At 39.2% G+C, this 23,057-nt stretch overlaps 1 protein-coding gene across 1 annotated transcript; it reads left to right on the top strand.

Moving 5' to 3' along the window:
- Window positions 1-23: 23 nt before the first annotated feature.
- Window positions 24-7,939, top strand: CCDC59 (coiled-coil domain containing 59). Its single transcript, XM_086610190.1, has 4 exons — window positions 24-153; window positions 1,465-1,687; window positions 4,118-4,217; window positions 7,399-7,939. Exons 1-4 carry the CDS (start codon window positions 24-26, stop codon window positions 7,558-7,560), a joined length of 615 nt encoding a protein of 204 aa, XP_086466316.1. The 3' UTR covers window positions 7,561-7,939.
- The last annotated feature ends 15,118 nt before the right edge of the window (window positions 7,940-23,057 follow it).

Raw genomic sequence — 23,057 nt, 5'->3', positions numbered from 1 at the left:
CGCCGTGCGACGCCGAGAGAGCGATGGCGGCGGCTCGGCGAGGCGGGCCGGGACCGGCGCCGGAAAATGCCGGCGCCGCGGCCCGTGGTCCCCGCCGAAAGCGGTTCTGGAGGCCCGTCTTGCTGCGCGACGTCATGGGCAGCGTCCAGGAGGGTGAGTCGGGCAGTAGGGCCGCCTCGACGTGCTCCCGCTGGGCCTGAGGCGGCGTCCCGGCGGGAGAGATGGCGCTGAGTGAGGCCCGGCCCGGCCCGGTCCCCGCGGGTCGCCGCCCCGGGACTCCCGCCGCGCCTCCGAGCTGGCTCGGCCTTGGCGGCCGGGCCGGGGCCAGACCTGCCTGCTTCGGTGTCGCGGAGTCCAGAGACCCGTCCCGTCCTCGCCCGTTGTGGCCGCAAGCAGCATCTCCCGCACCGCGGGTTTGCAGGCCCTTCTCTTTATCGGCGGTGCGCCCGGTCCGGGCAATGGTGGTTCTCTGGTTTAGGACTCAGTTTTCTATGACGCGGTATATTCGGAATAGAAGCATATTTGGAAATAGGTTCAGGCTATTGACAGATAGTTATGCAGACGGGAAAATAAAGTGACAGAAAAAAGAGCATCGGCTTTTGCAGCACTTTGCTGAAATGTCGGCTTTGGAGAAAGAATTGAAGGAAAAGTTTGGACTAGCCTGAACTTGCTGCCTTTGGAAAATATTTTGCTAATGTTATTAAATCAGTAGCTCTTAAGACTAACACAATAAAAAATAAGACGTTAGCATACTAGGAAAAAAACATACTTAAAGTGAGATTGAGGAGTTGCTATAGAATGTTTGAGACTGAAACAACTGTTATCTGATGTTTCATTTAAGGCTAAATCATTCTGTGGTGTGGCATACTTCTCAAGTTGTAGAAAAGCTCTTCCTGAACAGGTGTAGGAAAAAGGTAGTAGCAATAAAAATACTATTTGCGCAAAAAGATATAATGGAATATTAATATAGTATAATACAGTGATTTAGTGACTCTTTTTTTCCTTTGGCATTGCAGCTGCAGACTACTTAAGCAACCAGTATTACTATTAGCAGTGTCTTCTTGAGACTATCTTTAAGAATCTATTTTGGAATTTATTTTGATGTGGTTTATGAAGCTGTTAAAAGTAGAAGAGCAGTAAAATATTAATACATATTTCACTGAATTCGAAAAGCATTGACAAAGGTTGAGCATGCCTTAGGTAGTACGTTTGCCACAGCATGTTCTCTCAAGGGTTTAGGTGATAATTTTCAGTAAATCTGTAAAAGCTGCAATGCTACAGTAGGGAACAGATTTATAACTGTTTTTTACTTGAATTTTCGACTGATCCTTAATAAAATTAGCACAAATGGTAGCTTTTTCTATTTTGGAAAGAAAATACATTGAAACGGCGCTGGCAATAATTGAATGGTTTGGTACTACTTCGGTGCAGCTGTGTTTAACTCCCTTTTTCTTCTGTTTTCAGGACGAGGATTTGCATTTCGGAGAAAACAAAAGATCGAAAGGCAATACAGAAGATTATTGAAAAAGGGGAGAAAGGTCCATTCACAACAGGATAATCAGTTCACCGATACTTATCCAGAGCACTTGAAACATCTTTACTTAGCCGAGGAAGAAATGCTTAAGAAACGGCGCAGGGCTCCAGATGATTCGGTTTTATCAGAAGAAAAACTCGATAAAGCAGTAGAGTAAGTTTTTGAAACGTATCTCTGAAAACAAGTAATTGTTTCCATCATTAAAGAAATATTTTAGATCTTACACTTCACATGAACTGCAGTATGGTGATTTGCGTTACAAAAAAAATGCCATTTGATTTTAAATGTTTTTCCTAATTGTTAGGAAATTGAAACCCAGAGCTTTGTTGTGTTTGCATCAGAATCAGAAAACAAAATTGATGATGTTTAGGTTTTGATTCCAGAGAAATAATATGACAGTTACCATTGTACTTTAAGGATAGGGTTGGACTCAAGGACAGTAAGTGTTTGGTCAATTTCTTACCCTGTCTACAAAGATAAGAGTGTGCTTTTCGGGTAGCGTGCTTTCTTTGAATTGATTCTCAGTGGTTTTAAACCAATATCATTCTCAGAAACATTTTTTGCATTATCTTTCTGTTCTCTGTTTCATAAGTTGTATTCTTCATATTGCACTGTTTTTCTGCATGAATGAGCGATATTATGTACAGTTATCCTTTTGCGGTGTGGTAGTTTTGGAGAGATTTTAACTATGAACTTAATAGTAAATGGAGGCTTTAGTAAAACCTTAAGGCAGTAAAATATTCTTGATCAAAGTAAAAATTCTAAATAATAGAGATGTTGTAGTAGTTTGGCAGTGGTGTTTGGTATTTTGTGGGGGTTTGTTTTGTTTTGTTTTGTTTTAAATTTACTTGTAATAACTGGGAGAAGTCAAATGGAGGTTCTCACTTGCAGTCTAACGATGGTCAGACAACTTAAAACACTTTTTCCCTTTGTGACAGTAATTTCTCCTGAAATCTTGGTTAGGCATGTCAGTAAAATGAAGAGCGTAGTCACTCAGGTCTAACACACTCATGGCAGTCTTTTTAAACAGCATTCAAGTACAGCGATTTAGATGATGCCTTCTTGTCCTCAGTACAAGGAGTGTCATAAGTCTTTGAATTCCAAGGTATATCTACATCTAAACCTCCCTTTGAAGAATGCAAAGGCGATGGGGGGGAAAGGCAGTCAGATATAAGCCCAGCAGTGGGAGAAAGGTCGAATTTTGTCTGCAATAGGTAGCTAATTAGTGGGGATGTCTGAAATAGGATTGATGTTTTTCTTTAAACCAGAGGGGTTTTTAATTTTGCTTAAACTATGGTCATTGTGATTGTAAATGAGAATTAATAATTCTGCAAAAATGTGACTGCTAGTCTGTGAGGTGGTGTGATGTGTAGAGTCTGTTAGATAGACTTCAGTGTTCTATGGGAATGTAAAATAAGACTGGTTAGGTAATTCTATTTTTGCCATATGTTGCAATTTGAGTAGTTTTGTACTTGAGATGATGAAGTGTCATTACACAGTATTGCCACAAGATGGAGATGAGAATAAAGAAAAGACTTTATTTTTTTAATCCCCTCTCTGAAATTGAGTGGTATTTTTAAATTAAATTATGAGCAAATACCTTCTCTTTCCTTTTTGATCATCTGTCAAAAATCTCCTAGATGATGATGGCTAATTTTCAGCTTTTTGTAGTCTGAGTAATAGAGTAATCAAAAACTTATTTTGTGAGCAGTTGTTAAATATCTAGCAAGGCTTGTATTTTTCAAGCATGAAATATCTTTGCCACTACATTGTTTATGTAATGGATTTATTGTGAATCAGGAAAAAAAAAGAATTTAGAACTAAATAACCAGAAAAATCCACTTAAAGTAGCGTGATGGTAAATGCCAGGCAAATGGCACTGGTTTTCTTCTACTGTTTTCTTTGGTGAAAGATACCAGAGAAGTGTTTTATATGGAACATACTTTCAGTTCCTAATTTCAGAACATGAAGGATGATAGTATACCATCACTTTCAAGAAGCCTCTTTTAGAAAGGCATGGTTATTACTGTGCTTTTTCACCTTGCCATGTCAGCCTGACTTCTCTGGCAGGCAGTTTGCTAACAACTGGCTATCCTCATATCCCTGCAGTTGCACCCGTGTGTCAGAACTAGAAAGAGATAATACAGCTCTAAGCTAGTGCCTTCAGTTTTCCTAGCTCTGAAGAGCTCATATGATGGGCGAAAAAAACAACCCTCTTTTAGACTTCATGAAACAGCATCTGTGTGAAGATCCAGCAGATAAGGTATATGTGTTGCTGAAAGTTGTGTGCAGTCCAGCCTTGGGTACTCTTGGCATTGGAGGAGTTTAGTTTGCTGTGTTTTCATGCTAGCTGCTCATTGCGTTCCGTGTAATGGTCTTGGGTGTCATATAAGAGTGGTGCAAATAGGTATCTGTTCAGTGTAGAAGGATGAGACTTCTAAAATCTGTATTTCTAATTAGCTTCCCCAAATATGAAAAAAAAACAGTGGAAGACTATGCTCTCATTCTGTAGAGGCTATGGGATATATGTTTAGTCTGCTTGGTGATAATCCGTATCTGAAGTACATGTACTTTTTCTTACAGGTCAGTTATTACGGAAGGGAAGTTTAAGAAGAAAACATCCAATCAGAAGGCAAAAGAAGAGTATGAGAAAATAAAGGCTGAGCGTGCTAGAAAGAAAGAGGTAAATTTTAAACAGCGATCTTTCTTGATATTAGACAAAGACTACATTAATACCATTTCTACCTGTCAGTCTTCTGTCTGGATCCAGGTAGGACCGTAGGAGAGGAATACAGGAATTAGTGTTCTTTCAGTCTTTTTCAACACGACAGTGATATTCAGTCATGCAGGTGTTAAAAGTTATCATTCTCTTTGTTCTTACTGGTTTTGTCTTGCAGTTGCCATTAGCAGGCCATTAGCTCTAAGAAAAACTTAGAGCTTGATCTGTGTATCCCAGTGGATTATAGTAGACCTCTCCAGTATTGTAGAAAGGGAAGTAACAGCAATACCATCATGTGACAAAAAATGAAACATCCATCCTATTTCTTATGGTGTTACCGTAATGCAGTTTTCATTTTACCTTTTTGTGTGTTTTGACCAACAGTGAAACAATTAAATGTGATAGTATCCACAGCCAAACTTTGTAGTTTTTCCCCTTGTTCTAATTTTATGTGACTTATTCTTACAAGTTGAGTTTTAATATTATCATTGTTGAATAACTCAGCTAAGTTATTAATTTGAGACATCCTTATTTAACTAGTTTGGTTCTTTCTTGGTACATTGTTCGTTGCACTGTAAAATGGCACACGCTGTTAACATTGTAGAAGTCGTGTAACTTGCTGCTGACAAGCTACATTTCAGTAACTGTTGTATGAATACTATGTAAACATGTAGCTGGATAAAACATATTATTTCTTCAGTTTAGCTGTATTGAAAACGAGTAGTTTTATGCAAGCTGATCTGTGGTTCTGAGTGAGTTATGTGTTGTTCAGCTGAGAGCTTATTTTTTAATATTCGATACAGATCACGCTAAAAGAAATGAATGTTATGACCAGCTTATTCTGAGGAAATAGGAACAAGCAAAGCCCCAGCAAGACTGCAAGGAGTTTTCTTAGAGCAGCACATACGAGTTGCCTGAGAGGAGGTGTTGGCATTTTTTGACTTACTCAAGATAATAAGACAAAAAAAAATGTAGCTAAGTGCCACAATGACTAATCATTTGTGTGAAATACTGGTATGGTGATCACATACTTTACTCTCACATATTTTAGCAAACACTGGATTTGCTGTTATTTATTTTAGGAAAAGAAATAAGCTTAAAGGGACCATTTTGGCTTCCACACTCAATAAAAGAGCTAGAATTTAGTAGAGATGAGGAAAAATACAAACGTAAGAAACAACTACCAAAGTAAGATGAATGTTCTTGCTTTGAATAAGCATTTGGTTGGTAGCTTAAATGGAGGTAGTTTACAGCAGTAAGCGGAGCAGCAGTGAAATTATTAGCTAGGCAGTGAATTACAGGTAAGTTAGAGTTGATGCTATTCTGGCCTAAAAAAACCCGGGAATGATACTAATCATTGTTACGGTAAAATAAGTGAAGCATTCTGAATGGAGAGATGTTATCTTTACAGGGTTTTATTTTTTTCCTCCGTTCAAAGCCTCTTAGATTTCTATTTAGAAGTATTTCCTTGGGTTATTTTTACTTCCTACATGACAGAGCATTCTTACTAATTTTTGTACATCACAGGAGCTATCTATGCCATGGAAAACAAAAACATTATTGATAAATTATCATCTATTTGGGCATTCTGCAGAATGTGGTCAGTGTGGCACTGCATTTCAGAGAATAAGCTTTATGAGAAAAAATCATCCAAATGAGCTGAAGCAGTCCTTCAGTCTGATTTGGGATGTCTCGCGTATTTTGGTAGGACATGATATAAGTGAAGCAAGCTAGTTAGCTCGCTTGTTGTGGGTGTTTGTCCAAATTACTTACTGAAATTACAACACTATAGAAGGGAGTGTAAGCTCTTAGGTAAAAACTGGACATAATATCATGATGATTATCCTTACAGTCTAAGTGCCTCCTTTAGTGTTTTGGTTGCGTGTGTGGTGTCCCCTCAACACAGAAAGCTTTTACAGTTCAAAATTTGATTAGTTGTTTGTTTTTTGTCGCCTTCTTAGTAAAGACAGCAGTTTGTGTCGCTTCAAAGAGGAGAAGTCACTAGTAGTTCGGTCTTGATTAAGTTGCCCTAGATAATGCTGCTTGTGATGCTGTCCTAGTATCACAAACCTGCCCAACTTCCAGCTTCAGATATGACCTGTATCCTATCTGCCAGTCTCATGCAGATGTGTCCAGTGTCCTATCACATCTGGATTGGCAAGATGTTTACATGGGGGCCACTGCATCAGACTCTTTCTTTCTCGCACTCCAGAGGAGAAAGTGGGAAACTGTGCTGTGCGCTGGCAGCCCAGAAAGCCAATGTGGCCAGCAGGTCGAGGGAGGTGATTCTGCCCCTCTGCTCTGCTCTTGTGAGACCCCACCTGGAATACTGTATTCAGCTCTGGAGTCCCTAATACAAGAAGGACATGGAGCTGCTGGAGCGAGTCCAGAGGAGGGCCACGAAGATGATCCGAGGGCTGGAGCACCTCTCCTGTGAAGACAGGCTGAGAGAGTTGGGGCTGTTCAGCCTGGAGAAGAGAAGGCTCCAGGGTGATCTTGTAGCAGCCTTCCAGTACTTAAAGGGGGCCTACAGGAAAGCTGGAGAGGGCCTTTTTACAAGGGCATGTAGTGATAAGACAAGGGGCAATGGCTTTAAACTGAAAGAGGGCAGGTTTAGATTAGATATAAGAAAGAAATTTTTCACTGTGAGGGTGTTGAGGCACTGCAACAGGTTGCCCGGAGAAGTTGTAGATGCCTCATCCCTGGAAGTGTTCAGGGCCAGGCTGGATGAGGCTTTGGGCAACCTGGTGTAGTGGAGGGTTTCCCTGCCCATGACAGGGGGGCTGGAACTACATGATCTTTGAGGTCCCTTCCAACCCTAACCATTCTGTGATTCTAAATTTTTTGCAGCTCGTTTCACAGAAAGCAAGTGGTACATATTTTAGCAACAAACCTTATCATAGGATGTTCTACCAAAGAAAACCTGTCTCTTCTCTTGAACCTTTAGGCAATATAATATGTTTTGATAGAAGTACGCGCTGAAAGAGCGTCCTGATTACCCTTTTAAGATTAATGGTGTTTCTAGAGTCAGTACAATACCTAATTGCCAGTCTTTACAAAAAGATATTTTATTGCTTATAGGTAGTTTCATAGTTATAGAAGGTATGTAATTATTTCATAATCAAATCTATTTATTTAATTTCAGGAAGCAGAAAAAAGAAAACAACAAAGAGAAGCAGCTCAACGGTTGTACAAGCAGAAGAAAATGGAAGCTTATAAAATATTGAGTAAGAAGACGAAAAAAGGACAGCCAAATCTAAACTTACAAATGGAGTTTCTTCTTCAGAAAATACAGCAAAATACATAAACCTCTGCATACATCTTAATTGCAGGTTTTGAGTTACCTGTGGACATTTTATTAAATTACTTTTAATAAATAATGTCTTTTTGCTTCTTTATGACTTGTATCATTGGCTTGACTTATCTCAGCAGTCCAATAGTGGAGGATATTAATCCTGAAAATATGTTTTCTATACTGAGAGTGAGAGAGATCTGATACCTTGAAATAAATGATCTGTATTTCTAAACTTAAATTCTATTAGCTATGTACTATCCTGAATTCCAAAGCATTAGAGCCTAGTACCATCTGAATATGAATCTACATAGTGTAAAGCATTTGTTTTCTAGCTCTAACATTTCCTGCAGTTGTGACTACTAAAATTATTACTCAAGAGGAGTGAAATGATACATTGAACAAGGAGGACCCGGGCAACTACAGGCCGGTCAGCCTCACCTCTGTGCCTGACAAGGTCATGGAGCAGATTCTCCTGGGAACCATGCTAAGGCACATGGAGAGCAAGGAGGTGGTGGGTGACAGCCAACACGGCTTCACCAAAGGCAGATCGTGCCTGACCAGCGTGGTGGCCTTTTACGATGGGGTGACAGCATCGGTGGACAAGGGTTGACCAACAGATGTCATCTACCTGGACTTGTGCAAAGCTTTTGACACTGTCCCGCACGACATTCTTCTCTCTAAACTAGAGAGGCATGGGTTTGATGGATGGACCACTCGGTGGATAAGGAATTGGCTCAATGGCCGCACTCAGTGGTCAACGGCTCGATGTCCAAGTGGAGACCGGACACGAGTGGCGTCCCTCAGGGGTCCGTGTTGGGCCTGGCCCTCTTCAACATCTTTGTCGGTGACGTGGACAGTGGCATGGAATGCACCCTCAGCAAGTTCGCCGATGACACCAAGCTGTGTGGTGCCGTCGACATGCTGGAAGGGAGGGATGCCATCCAGAGGGACCTCGACAGGCTGGAGAGGTGGGCCCGTACCAACCTCATGAAGTTTAACCAGGTCAAGTGCAAGGTCCTACATCTGGGTCGTGGCAATCCCAGGCACAAATACAGACTGGGTGGTGAATGGATCGTGAGCAGCCCTGAGGAGAAGGACTTGGGAGTACTGGTAGACGAGAAGCTCAATATGAGCCGTCAATGTGCTCTTGCGGCCCAGAAGGCCAACCGCGTCCTGGGCTGCATCAAGAGGAGCGTGGCCAGCAGGTCGAGGGAGGTGATTCTCCCCCTCTACTCTGCCCTCGTGAGACCTCACTTGGAGTATTGCGTCCAGTTCTGGAGCCCCCAACATAAGAAGGACATGGACCAGTTGGAGAGGGTCCAGAGGAGGGCCACGAAGATGATAAGAGGGCTGGAGCACCTTTCCTATGAGGACAGGCTGAAAGAGTTGGGGCTGTTCAGCCTGGAGAAGAGGAGGCTCCGGGGTGACCTTATAGCGGTCTTCCAGTATCTCAAGGGGGCCTACAAGAAAGATGGGGAGAGGCTGTTCAGGAGGGCCAGTTGTGATAGGACAAGGGGTAATGGTTTTAAAATAGAGGGAGGTAGATTCAGGTTGGATATTAGGAAAAAATTTTTTACCATGAGAGTTGTAGAACACTGGAACAGGTTGCCCAGAGAGGTGGTGGATGCTCCATCCCTGGAGACATTCAAGGCCAGGTTGGATGAGGCCCTGAGCAACCTGATCTAGTTGGAGATATACCTGTTCCTTGCAGGGGGGTTGGACTAGATGACCTTTAAAGGTCCCTTCCAGCCCTAACGATTCTATGATTCTATGATTGATTCTATGAAATTGACATGTCGTATACTGCCAAGGCCGGGAGTGTGTTTTGTGTGCTCTTGGATAAGCTTTGGCACATGAAAACAAAGATGATAAACTGTACTTGGATGGCTATTATTTATCATTCCCCACAAAGAATAAAACTTATCAAAGGTCCAAAAATAGTTTAAATGTAAAAATCTTGTAGACTTAACAGATACTTTGTGCTTGGTGATTTATACTTTAGTGATTTATTTTGTTCATAAACTTAAGTATGACTTTCTAGCTATCATAGTTCAGGTAGATGGGTTCAGGTTTTGGTATGCTGAGTGTATCAAATTTCTAATCTTTGTCCTGTGGAGCATCTTTACATCTTTTGGAGATGCAAGTGATCTTTGGCCCGATAAAATGACAGCATGCTTAGTGAGACTAATAAATTTGCAATAAAACAAGTTGACTGTTTTCCTTAAGTTTTTACAGGAGAATACTGTTACACTTTTGGTTTTATCTCAGTCTACTTTAGGAGCCAAGAAATCTGAAGTTTTTTTCTGCGTATAATAAAGACTAGTTAGACATTAAAGTAAGGAATGTCTTGGAAGAAATGTCTCAGGACATGCTGCATAAGATTTGCAGTTTACAGTATTAATACATTTACAGTATTACAGTATTAAGTTATTTACGGTATGAAATTATTTAGAAGTTGATGTTAACTGAAAAAAAATCGTTATGTAAAATACATGTGGAAAACAAATAGTTTTTAATTGCATGACAAGCACTGTTAAATGAGGAATAGTTTAGGAGTTTGAGTTGGCTAAATGTTTCTTGTGTCAGTATCCTCAGGCTTTTTCCACCTCACCTTGTTATGCTTTTTTGCAAAGCTTTGAATCCTTGTGCTGTGATGTCATTTAGGAAAAAAACAATCACAAGTCATAAGATAGGGTACCAACAATGTGGGAGCTTTTTGTGAAATGGGCATGTCCATTCTAGGAGAGGAAATTCTAGGAGTGGCAATTTGACATGCTTACTCTGATTTATACTTATCCCTGTTTTTTTCCTGGTAATTGCTGTAATTGCCAATTTTGAATGGCTCTGAGCTGAAGCTTTCAATTTTTCACAGAGTCTTTCAATTCTTGTCAGCTTGTACTAGGCTGTCAGCTTTTATTTTTAAAAAGTCAAAACTACAACTATTTGCAATTGCTAGGTTTCTTATCAGTAGTGCAAAAGACTTAAAATGTTAGCTTCCTGTAACTTGTGAATAATGTGGAACATCTGCCATGTGAATTCATGGTTGAAGTTCTTCCAGTTTTTGTTTGCGTGTGTTTGTTACCCTGTATGATCTTTTGTCATTCTTTGGCTAAGGAGATGTTAAACACGAGTATTCTGAATTGCCATCTTGAAAGGACCTCAGTTTCCCATCAGTTCACTTAAATGCATACTGGGCGGATGTTTGCCGTGATGTCAGCTGTCTGGAAAGATCTCAGAAAATTTTAAGTCCTAGACCGGTAATTCCATTGGTCATTTGCCATCCTGAATTGCTGGTATCACTTTAGATACTGGTATAAGGCCTAAATACCAGTAATTTTTATATACAGTGTTTATCTATAAAGCATTCAGATAAAAGTTTGAATGATGCGTTTGAAATCCAGATTTTTTTTCTCCTGTGTTAAATTGAGTGAAGACTTTACAATCAAAATATTCCATATGCTTGATTCTGCCTGGAGAATAGGCTGGGTAATGTCAGTTATTTTTACTTTTTTTTAGGATTTGTGATAAGAGTTTTCTGTATAACTTGTTTTGCAAATGGACTCTAAATATATATCATGTAACCAATTAGCATTCTTAGTTCACTCAAGTCATTTAATGGCTTCATATCATTCCTCCTTAGCAACAAGAAGTCTCTGTTGATCAATGGGCAAGAACAGAATTCTGCTCTGAAATCTCCAATTCTTTTCCGTTATTCTCTGGTTTTGTTTAGGAATTATAATTTTGAGAGAAATTCAGGATTCATATTATCTATTCCACAGTTCATCATTAAAATGTGATCTTACCTCATTCTAGCTTTAATTGTTGCCCTTATCTTTAGTATTTTTATTCTGTGTTCTTGGTGATAGTTAATATGAAACAGACCAGGTTTATGTGATTTTCCTGAAGAGGCACCTGGAAATGCTTCCCTCTTCCCTCAGTGCTTTGGGTAACCTGATCCGGCAGAGCACTCAATCAAAAGCCAGTGCAGTATCTGACCTTAGCCCCAGCATTGCTGTTCTCAAGAGGAAGGAGTTTCTGTCATTTCTCCCCAGCACTTTCTCTCCTCCATAGCTCTATTTGATTTGGAGATAAAAAGGGACTATGACTAAGCCCAGCTTCTCACAGGCTCTCATATGGAACTTTTTTTTCCACCAGAAGTTAATTCTTGATACAAAGGAAGAAGTTTAAAATCATGCGTTTCCTCACACTGTACTTTGCTGATTACCATGAAGAAGCAGCCCAGGACAGCAGTCACGAGAAGCCCGTGCTGTCCAGCGTCTCGGCTGCTTCCCGAGCCCAGGCTCCCGCGCTGTCGAGCCCCTTAAATTGATTCCATACCACCGGAAGGCAGCGACACAGCAGCGATGACACTGGGTGGCTCAATGTCATACAGGCAGAGAAGGGAATTGACCCTTTGCTTTCATTTACAGAGTAGCACTGTAACCACTGACCCATCATCTATTTATGGAGAAAAGTATGAAGAATGGAGGGAAGGAATGTTTTGAGGACAGAAATAATTTTTTTTTTTTAATTATTTTTTTTTATCTGGTAATCACTAGGAAAATAATCCAATGGCAATTACATGAGTTTATGGAGGCTGCCTGTAAAAACTGCTGCTTTCAGCTCTGTCTTTTAATTTGAAACGTATGAGAAGTTAGTCCAAAGGGACATTAAATCCTTACAGCAGGCAAAAGCGATTTCTGTTTGAAAGTGTGATGCGCCTAAGTATCAAGAAATGGCCCCTACTTGTACTGTTTTTTATTAAACTTTGCTGTGAATATATAGTGAAGGTGTTGAAGTGTGAAAAAGAGGAACATTAAGTCCAGTAGCTTCACACCACCCCCCCCCCCCCCAGTCCCACAGTCAAATTCTCTCTTCTCTAGGAGTTTGTTTTCTGTTCTCGGAAAGCCTGCAGATCTCAAGTAGTTATGTCTTTCCAGTATGTCTTGTGATTAAGATGAAATGGAAGGGTTATGGCTGCACAACTTGAAATTTTATTCTTTAAGTTGGATATGCAGTAAATGCAGGCATCTTTAGAGATCTCTTTTTTCCTTTCGTTATAGACCAGTGAAGCTGTGAATCAGAAATAAGGGAGGGAAGAAAGCATCAGGTACAATACATTCATTTTCTCTTTTTGGTTCTGAGGAACAGAATGTGAAGCTTCCCTTGCTCCTTTTTCAGATCACTTCTTGGGAAATCATAGTAGTCACTTAAATGGATCATCTCATTAAGCTGGCTTTGACAGTACGAGGACTTTCTCACCCTGTACCCATCTCAAAAGAATTTTTTTTCTTGCCACTAATAGGAAAAACAAATCAAAAACTTTCATCTGTTAAGATACTAAAGCTTTTTATCTTTTTAAAGATTTAAAGATTTTTGTCTTTTTAAAGATTTTTTAATCTTTTATCTTTTAAGATTTTTTTATCTTTACAGTCTGATAAATTATGCTTGTACTAAGAATTAAGTAAAGAACATGAAGTTAAAAACCTGATTGTAATCTTAAAACCAGTTTTTGTGTTTTGGAAGTATCTATTTCTGCTTTCAGAAAGTAATTTTTAAAAATCATTAATGAAAGAATTTAGGAGTTCTAAATGGACAGAAGTGTTGTGAACATGAGAAAAATGAAAGGGCACTTCATTTAATAAAATTAGTGAGGACAGGACAGAGCTCCGAAATACTAATTTTCAGTAGGATTTTTGTTAACTCACACATGCCTTCTGGAAATTACTGAGTGGGTAGTTAATAACAAACTGTGAGAGCAGTGCAGCTAGCTTGCTGGCTTTAAAGAAAATCTTTATGAGATGTGAGGGGAAAAAATAAAGTCTAAAGTAGAATAATTGTCTAGGTAAAATAATTGTTCATCCATCCATAAAACTTCTCTATAAGTGGACTTGTAACAGGCTGATTGTTCTATCTTTTGTGCACAGCTTTGTCATGAAGTTTGTTGTCTTCTGTATAGTTTTTAATCAATAGCAATTTGTGTCATTATTTTCAAGTCTAGATTTATTTAAATATATTTTCCCAAAAAAGAGATTATCCTCACATTTGTATCTATTTTTCAATATCTTGATATCAACCCAGTTGAGGAAACATATACCTCTGTTGAGAAACTGTATTTGAGGATCCTACTTTGCCAATTAAAAAGAAAATAAAATTAAGTTGTTTTTGTTTTACTGAACTACTCAGTCCACAGCTACTCACTAGATAATGTCATAAGAAGTGGCATGTAAATTTAAACTATGAATATGCAAAAGTGCTGAATTTTATTTTGTCTTCTAACTGCCATGAGACAACTTGTGTTACAGAACCTCAAGTGCCAAAAGCAGAAAGACTGTTTCCCTAAGGAGTGTCCGTGTTTTCTGCTCGCGGTAGGTACTCTGCTGCTGGGATCCAGGATCTGCAGGTTAAATGGTTATGGCTCTGTTGCACTGATCTGCTTAAGGGGTGTCAGAGTGGGCTAATGTCCCCTTTGATGTGCTCCTCGCTGCATAAACGCTGTTCTTTGGAACTGAACGAGAAACGAGTGATGCTATTTTTGACCCTTGGTAGATGCCAGGTTATGAGAGCCGATACTGTTTTAAGACTGTCCGTCTAATCTAAGAAACAATTTATTTAGTAACATAAATAAAATGGAGGAAAAGTACTATTTGTTTTATACACACAGCGTTGAACATAGGTATCTAGCTACAAAGACAGTCCCAAGAGGAGAAATAGTAAACTAATCTACATAAAGTTACTTTATCAAGCCATTTAGTTTGTTCTCATCTGTGTTACTGGAAACCTGTAGTCAAAAGTAACAACAGGCTACAGCTAACTGATTCTTTTACGTACTTTTTAGCATGATGATTGCTTTTATCAGTTATGTTTGGATAGCTCAGGGGATTAAGGACAGTTGCAGAGATTAGTAGCTGGAGTCTGAGCTTTTTGGTTAGGTCCTGTGCTTATATTTATTGTGACCTTAGTGACTAAACCCTTTTCTTCCTGAGAGCTATGCAGTAGCTAGAAATTTTTAGAAGTAAATGTGTCCTGAATGAAATCATACAGCTCATGTTTTTAATTGGGAAGTGCACAAAAGTGCACAGAAAGGGGATAATCTTTTTAATGAGAAGTTACTGCAGACAATGCTGAAGATAAATGAGTATGAATAAGAGTAGTGGTTCTCTAGCTACCAGCAGGATTTCACTTCGAAGTAGCTGTCACTAATAGTTTGGGAAGCCGTGAACGAATAAAAGCATTATGGAAATTAATGCAGGTGTGGATGCTAATTCTTCTGTAATACCCCTAACCAGTGCAAGTGTTGTAACACACAGCACAGTGACTGTAATGTAGTAGTCTCATGCATTGAAGATTTAATTCCATGGGAGCTCTCAAAAACAAGAGTGATGCAGCGTGGACTTGAGTTGCCCTATGATACAATAACACACTTTTTCATTGTTCCTGTGTTTGTTACTTGAGGAGGGGGGTGGGAAGTAAGGGTTCTGCAAGAGTGTTGTTTATTATTTTTGTATATTTTAGAGATCAGAGTTTTACATCTGATGAGCCTGCCGTCTAGTGAAAGATGTTCTGAGACATGAAATGTAAGTAAAAACAATGATCAGGGAGTTCCTGAAATATTTTTTGACAAACTGAAGGTAGATTTATTTGTCCTGTTGTAAAAATCTAAATGTACCAGTCTAACTCCAATGTTCTTAAGGTTTTCTGTAGTCAATGAGAATACTATCAAGGGGCAAATAATCTCGTCTGAACATAAATCACAGGTATCACTCCATAGGGAGTTTATGGTGACTAGTTCTAACATCTAGACTTCTAGAGATAGGTGAGATGGATCCCATCTTGTGTCTTGAAGAAGCCTTTGCAAGGGTCATTTGGCAACACTTAATAAGAAGTCCATGATTCCCAGTGCAGTTCTGTTAAATTTTAAACACAGAGTGAAAAATGTCTTCTAAGCAATAGAAGAATAAAACAGCTCTGAATGTCACACACAGCTGACCAGGACTGGGCAGCAGAGTACTGTGTTCCTCAGCTCCCTTTGAGCAGGGAGCGGTTAATTTTGTTACGGTAGTTTTTTCTCTTTGTCCTTAGATTTTTATTTTATTTTAGCTAAACAGTAATGAATTACTACAAGGTAGGTTATTTTTCTTTTTTTTCTTTTTTCTTTTGGTTCCTTATGTGGTATAATAAAGTACTAGGACTTAAATTAACTGTCAATAGCAAATGGAAAGCACACATCCAACAATTACTGGCATGTTATCCTAATCTAAAAGTGAAAGGCATGCTGGCATGAAACTAGAAATAATTCTCTTCCTTTTCAACATTTAAAAAACCCCAAAACTGTACTGTAATGCACAGTATGTTTTAGGTCATCAAATCAGTTACGTTGATTGATAATGTAATATGTCTTAGATTGCTTTAAGGAGACCCAGTTGGTGAAACGTGTGCAGTAGCAAGATTAGCAGATGGTAGATTATGGTACAGCCTTCATGGTTTATCATTCAGTTGTTAATAATTATGTTAAATTTTTATATTGTCCAGTGAAGTTAGATGAAATATAAGATAAAGTAAGTGAATACAGTTTTGCAGAATATTTGAATAATTAACAATTTTTTAATTTGTTCTTGGTTTCAAGCACCGGTTGTAGTTTCGCATGTAGAAGAATCCACCCGACTAGTCAGGCTGGTGCTGTTAAAGTGTTCTTTCCCCAAGAGCTGCATACAGCAAATTAGTGTTTATAATTGCAGCAGTCTTCAGGCTGATATAATTTATGTTTTCTACTTACACCAATTTTGGGTTTGCTCCCTGACGACAGGACTGCTGTCTTTTTGTCAAAGATTTTCCAGGGAGGAATGGGAGTAGCTGCCCTCCACAGATGGCAGTCTCATTGGCAGAAAATCCATCAGGTCTCAGCATTTAGGATTTACTGTGCACACACAAATTCTGCATTCAGTGCACACACAGTATGTCTGATCTGGCCCAGACTCATCAGATTTATGACAGGAAGCTTTACAGCTGATTTGTACGATACTGAGCATTTGAAGCTTCTAGAAATTTTACTGCATGTTTACAAACATGGCACAAAACTAGCTTGCTCAGCATCCCTGACAGTTGGCAACACAATATTTGAGTCTGCAGCCACACTACGGGGTATTTGAAAGTTATGTGAATATGTTGGGCCATTGTACTTCCACGAAAAAACATTACTGGATATAAAGAAGTCTACTAACACCAAATATTTCATGACCCTATCTACTAATAAATTAAAGTGAAGCTCATTTTTCATAAGTGCAAATGCTTTTGCTTCAATGCTCTTTTATAGTTTGCATCTTATTTTCTAATGATAGCTAAAAAAATAACATTCTACACTTAGGATCATGGAGCATATATCTGCTAGAGGTAGGATGTCTCCTCTCAGATATAAAGATGTAATATATGATACTTTATATTCCACTATAATCATTAATGTATGTTTTTGTCATCTCGGAGAAATATGCTGTAGTATAATTTCTGCTTTTAAACATATCATATACATTTCATTCTCCAAAGACAATGCAGTGAAAGCTTTTTTTAATGCTGTTTTGATTTCTCCAGATAGTGGTCCATCTGTAGAAATTATAGGTATAAAAAGCAGGAATTCATGCTATATCACAGTTTCTACTGATATTTATGATTTTTTTTCTGATGCTTTTTTTTTTTTTTCCTTACGGGTAGTCCAAGTAACACTGGTACCTTAGGTGGAACATAATATTTGGGTCTAATGAAGAAGAGTTTCTTTTAAAATAATCTGGTATGGTTGATAAACCAATACACATTAAAATATCAATTTATTCAAAGTATGATTTTTGTAATTATCATATAGGTGTTAACATATTAAATTGCACTGCAGATGTGAAAACACAAGACAGTATTTCATATGCACTGTGCTCAAGATTTAAGCAAAAGAAAGGACATATAAATTACATATCCATATCCGCACATAGGTATCTGTAAACACTGGTCTGATTTTCTGGAATTTGCAGCAATTCCTTAAGGTGGTCATTTTTTATTTTAAAACTATGTCTTCTTGTCCAGATGGTAGTGATTGCTCTTGTCAGTGTTATTTTAAAACCAATTCTATACATCATTTGTGGTAATTTCACTTTCTGAACTTGCAAGTATATGAGCTGTTGCTCCTCGATCCATTTTTTACAATGTTCTGCTCTGAAGGCAATCTGTTCTTTAATGCATGGAGATAATGTGTGGAGGTACACTGATAAATTGCCTTTGCAGTAAGAGCAATAAATCATGCCAGAATTGGCAAACACTTTGTATTTAACAAATATTTTCACTGGGAGTGCACAACGAGGACAGAACCCAGTTACAACATGCACAGGAACACGTTCCACTTCTACATCATATTTACCTCAGTAATAGATAAAGTTGTCAAATTTTCAGCTGCATAACTGGAGGCAGGACTATTCTTCCAACCCATGTCCTCTCTTCCCATCTTTGCTCAGAACAAGCACGCTTAGGAATGGGCTTAATCTTAAATCAGTGGGGCTTAAACACATGCTTGAAGTTAATCATACAAAGTGACAGAGACTAAAAAGGAAAATAAAAGGCTTCTTTGTCCATCCTCTGACCTCTTAAGTTGGGTTTTTGGTTTTCTTTTTCCTTAAGTTGTAACCTAAATCTTATGATTTGTATTTATTTCTGGCAGAGTACTTTTCGTTACATCGCACCTGACCTGACCGTTCAAGCAAATGAGCAGTTACGTGGTGGCAAGCAGGCACAGCAGGAGCTCATTAAGAACAGTACCATGTTGGAAGCTTTCTGAAACACCAGATTTCTGAGTGAATTGTCAGAAGATGTCAGAACTGAGCATATTTCTGTGGGAATCCTGAGCTAGCACAGGCAGTAAATAGCATGCAGGAGGAATTTTTTCATGAAAGTTTTAAATTTAGAGTAAATTCTGAATATTGCTTATAAGTTCAACCTTCACGACTGATGAACTCCTAAGGTTATTTGAATAGAAGGTGAATCCATATTTAATACTCTGTATATGATGAAAATGAAGATTGTTTGCCAGCTTCTTTGGTTCTGAAATGTAGAGGTATTTTGCAAAAATAATATATAGGCATAACATTCACAGTAACATCCTTGATTTTTTAATGTTTTTAACTTTTCAAAGATTCTTGGGTTGTATTGTAAACTCTTCTACAATAAGTCGTCACTTTCCTTGGATTTGGATTCGCAAAACAAAAACATGGGTATGGTGAAGTTTGAATATTTACTATTTAAGGGAAAATTTGTAAATGAAACGCAAGAAAAGGAAAAGAAGTAATCAGAAGTGAGCTTAACCTGAAAAGATAATGTGCAGCCAAGACTGTCACAGTTTTTAATCTCCTCAGAACGTCATTTGGCAAGTGTGAAGTTAAGATACCTCAGATCCTACGCAGCTGTAAAAAACCCCCACAACACCACAAAACAAAACAACAAAGAAACCCACCCAAAAAGCAGAAACAGCTAGAAGCATCTCTGTCAGTCAGTTTGCATTAGGTGCATCTCAAAAAGATGTAGTCTCCTAAAAATTATGAACTTGATACAGAAATGATTCTTTGACCTGTGCTATTAAAAAATGTCAGAGTAGATGATTAGCATATGATTCATTTGCAATTTGAATTATTATCTGTTTGTGGTATTATTTCTACTCCACCAAAATCTAATTTGTACTGAAGACTGCGGAGTTTTGCATCTGTTCAAGTTGCAGATTAATTACAGGCTGAAAAGCTTTTCATTGCCCTTTAATTTCATTGTCTTTTAGTTTCAGTTGGTAGCATTAATAAATCTTAAACAGTTCTTTGCAGGTAGTAGCAGGGCTATTGTATGTGAAAGAAAAGATTTATTCTGGCATGATTTTCGTATTAGATGTAAGCAAGATGCCTTCATTAAAATGATGAGGCATCAGAGAAATATATTTTCTACTTCTCTAAACAACATGGAGGATGAGATCTTGTTCTTCTTCCTGGCTTGGGACAAAAGCATTTCCCTAAACTGTGCTTTCTTCTTTATATATTAAGAGTGCACTTTATATATGAAGAGGCACTCATAAGCCTATGTTTTCTAACAGAAAGTAACATATCACAGTAAAATTGGGGGCCCGACAGAAGAGAACGATATGGAAGGCACAAACAGTTGGGAGAACTAGTAACAACTGTATGTTTCTCAATATAAACAATATTCAGAATACAGATTCAGATGAACCACCATTTTACAAAACTAGTGCATATATGTAATGAAATAACTCACGTAATTCAACAGAGAAGTTCACATCTATAGAACTTACTTTGTTATAAGCTTTTTAGCGTATATATCCAGGATATTTCTTTCGATTTAAAACAGGGATGCCATTGCAAGTAGCTAAATAATCTCAATTGGGGAAAAAAAATAACAAAATACTTTTCCTCAGTTTAAGTGTGGAAAATAAGTACTACGAAGCAAAGGATTATTTATTACCAAAAGCCAATGTTGTAATCTATTTTGTATTTATTTTAAAACTTGAAACTAATTTCAGGTTTTTAGATTAAAAAAAGAAACCACTATGAAATTTAAGTTTTCCCTGATGCCAACTGGATTTGGATGTTTCCCAATGACTGTTTCTATAGCAACAAGAAACACATGATGAGATAATTTTAAAACGTTTTTAAACATCTCACGTGTGTGGTTATGTAGCTTCAGAAGGTATTAGCAAACACCTGTCTACATTTCAGCTGAGGCACTCCTCTGAAAAGATGGAAAGAAATAATTTGCAGCACCCATGCTTCCGCTAGTACTGTAGGGGTGCAAGCTCTTTCCAGGGGCTCTTTTTGTTCTTGGTTAAGGAAAGTCCACTAGGTGGAGGCATGGAGCTGAATTTGGTCAGGAGACGGCAATTCATCGATTACTGAATGTAAAAAAAGGAAGGAACACTAAGATCACAAACTGGAAGACTTGTTAACAAAGTCTGTAAGACATGATCCGTAATCGAAGTTGGGCACACCTTCCTTAAACTCATCGACTGTAAGTTGAAATGATTTCTGGCATTAGAGAATCCATGAGAAACTTTTGTGAACTGCTCAGATACATCCCTTATTTTTAACTGTACATTGTCCAATTACAATTTTGGCCATATCCTTCTCTGGCTTTGCCAGTTAGATGAACAATACTGGAACAGTTGTATGTAATTACCCTTCGTAATCTACAGAGAAGGAAACCCTGAAGTCTTGCAGTATAGAGTCGACTTCAGTAATTTTTTGGCTCTTCTGCTAGCTAGTTGCCAGTTTATCAACATTTTTCTCTTAATAGGGGCACCAACGCTTAGCAAGGCGGACTGTTCCGCAGGCCATTGTGGGTTGCACACCACCTTGTTTTCCACTACATTATACACTTATCCCATGCTAAATAAGAGACTTGGCCACGACCCATCAGTTTCTTACCCGAAATTGCTGCCTGGCAACTAGTATCAACAAAGGATCCTTCTTGCAACAGAAACTGAGAGCAGTAGCGGAAGCTAACCACAACTCCTCAGCTTCCCTGAGCTCGGCTTTCTCCCACAGGTGCTGCTGGCTGTGGCTGCGTATTCTGGTGGCCCCAGCGTCACGGGCACCTCAAGTGCTCTTAGCCAGGTGAGCCTCTGCTCCTGGGGACCAACCTGCAATGACGTAGAGGCTGTGCCTGCATCTGCCTGCAGTGGTTCAGCTGGAAAGGTTTTCAGCAGGGCTGGTGACCTCACAGACAGAATTAGGGTGGAAGGCCAGAAGGACATCAATGGATAGATATCCATTTCATACATCCATAGGGATTTTTCTTGGAGTGCTGTGAGGTGTTGGGATTTGCTAATCTCTGCCTCATCTGCTTTCCTCAGTCTTCGACACAGTTTCAGCCCAGGACCTCTATCTGTCAGCTGTAATGACAGTGACATCTGCCATTGGCTGTTCCTCTGTTGGTGTATCTCAAAGCAACTTTGTATAAGGCCTTCTCTGTCTGTGGAACTGTGGGGGAAGAAAACCAGAGTTAAATGAGACTAGTTAGAGGCTTGACAAATATCCTCATAGTCAGCTCTAGTTCATGGAGGCATAAGTACCACAAGATCAGACTTCGTAATTTTGTCTCTAGATGCCTATTCTCTGCTCCTTCTTCCTGGAAAATGCTTGGAGAAGGTCTCCAGGGGAATTCCAATCAGTAAGTGGAATCTTGTCAAATATTGACCCATCTGTGAGACAAGTCAGTGACCCAAGTTTAAACCAAGTGACTGCTGTGCTGCTGCAGTGTTGTTATGGCTCTTCTTTTAGTTGGTTCACTCAGACATCTTCAGCCAGGCACAAAGACATTCTGCAGCCAGGATATATGCACCTTTAAAGCCCAAAGCAAAAATGTACTGGTTAACATATAGGGGAGAGATAGGAGTTGATGAGCTGTTAGTCTAAGCATCAGTGTGCCCACCACCTCTGGTATGAAGAATCTTTGCTGGGAGGCTGGCATCATTTGGGAGGGGGAAGGGTTGGACACCACCACACGTCCTCCATGCTTTAAGTTGCTGTGTGACTGCTTTGATGACACTGGCAATTTGACCCCATGCTTCACATCTGGTTCCCTGCTGAACAGACCAGCTTGACCAGCCTCTCTTCTTTTTTTTTCTTCCCGTTAGGACTCTAAGCTTTTCCATGCTGGTGTTTTCTCTCTCGTATCTTTGAGCTACTACTCAACAATCCTACCCCTGGGTGAGACTTTTATCTTTTCTGTCTCTTTACAAACCTTCTTAGAGCACTTTCACAGCAGCCTGAGCCCGGGTTATTTTTCTGTGTCACATGAGAGCTGAGTCTTGGATACTGGGTCCACTGGGGAGAGTGGGGTCAGCCTTTGGAGAGGGTTACAGAGGGAGAGTTTCAGCCTGTGCCCTGACCCAGGGACAGGTGGGCAGGAGTTCATTCCTCTGCTGAATTGAATTAATCATACTTCTGGTTCTACTCTGCTGCTGCTTTTCACAGCCCGGTATAATTTACAAAAAGACTGGGAATTTCTTGTTGCTTGAAGTCACTCTGGCTCATGGAAGCAGTGTTTTCATCCAGGTTAGGGTGCTCTGCCTTCAAGTTCAGGAGTGGATATAGTGCGGTATCAGATTCTTCCAGCCCAGGTCCAGGACTCCTATTTGTCCTTGCCCCTTGCCCGTTTGCCCATTCCTCCAGCCTGCTTAGGTCTAATCGCAGCCCTGCGTTTGAGCGTGTCGATTGGTATCCCCAGTTTGGTGTCCAGGTCACTAATAAAGATGTCAGACAAGTCCCAGGACAGAGCCTTGTGGTACTCCATTTGTCACCAGCTCCAGGTAGTGTCCCACGACCCTCTGAGTACAGTCATCCAGCAGCTTTTTACCCATCTAGTAACCTAGTTAGCAATAATTTGTTGAATGGGAGAAATGCAATGTGTATCTCATTTTGTTTTTTCCTCAGGTAGTGAGTAGAAATATTTATTGAAAATTTGAACCTTTTATGATTTTTTTT

This window comes from Tauraco erythrolophus, chromosome 4, assembly GCF_009769465.1.
Source record: "Tauraco erythrolophus isolate bTauEry1 chromosome 4, bTauEry1.pri, whole genome shotgun sequence".
NCBI lineage: Eukaryota > Metazoa > Chordata > Aves > Musophagiformes > Musophagidae > Tauraco > Tauraco erythrolophus.
The sequence above is the reverse complement of the archived record's forward strand: the minus strand, read 5'-3'. Positions and strand labels throughout refer to the sequence as shown.

Bases quoted from the DNA above. Each gene is read 5' to 3' on its own strand.
- CCDC59 (XM_086610190.1), top strand. From the start codon at position 24: ATGGCGGCGGCTCGGCGAGGCGGGCCGGGACCGGCGCCGGAAAATGCC. The intron at 1,688-4,117 runs GTAAGTTTTTGA...TTTTTCTTACAG, and splicing joins AAACTCGATAAAGCAGTAGA to GTCAGTTATTACGGAAGGGA. The intron at 4,218-7,398 runs GTAAATTTTAAA...ATTTAATTTCAG, and splicing joins AGCGTGCTAGAAAGAAAGAG to GAAGCAGAAAAAAGAAAACA.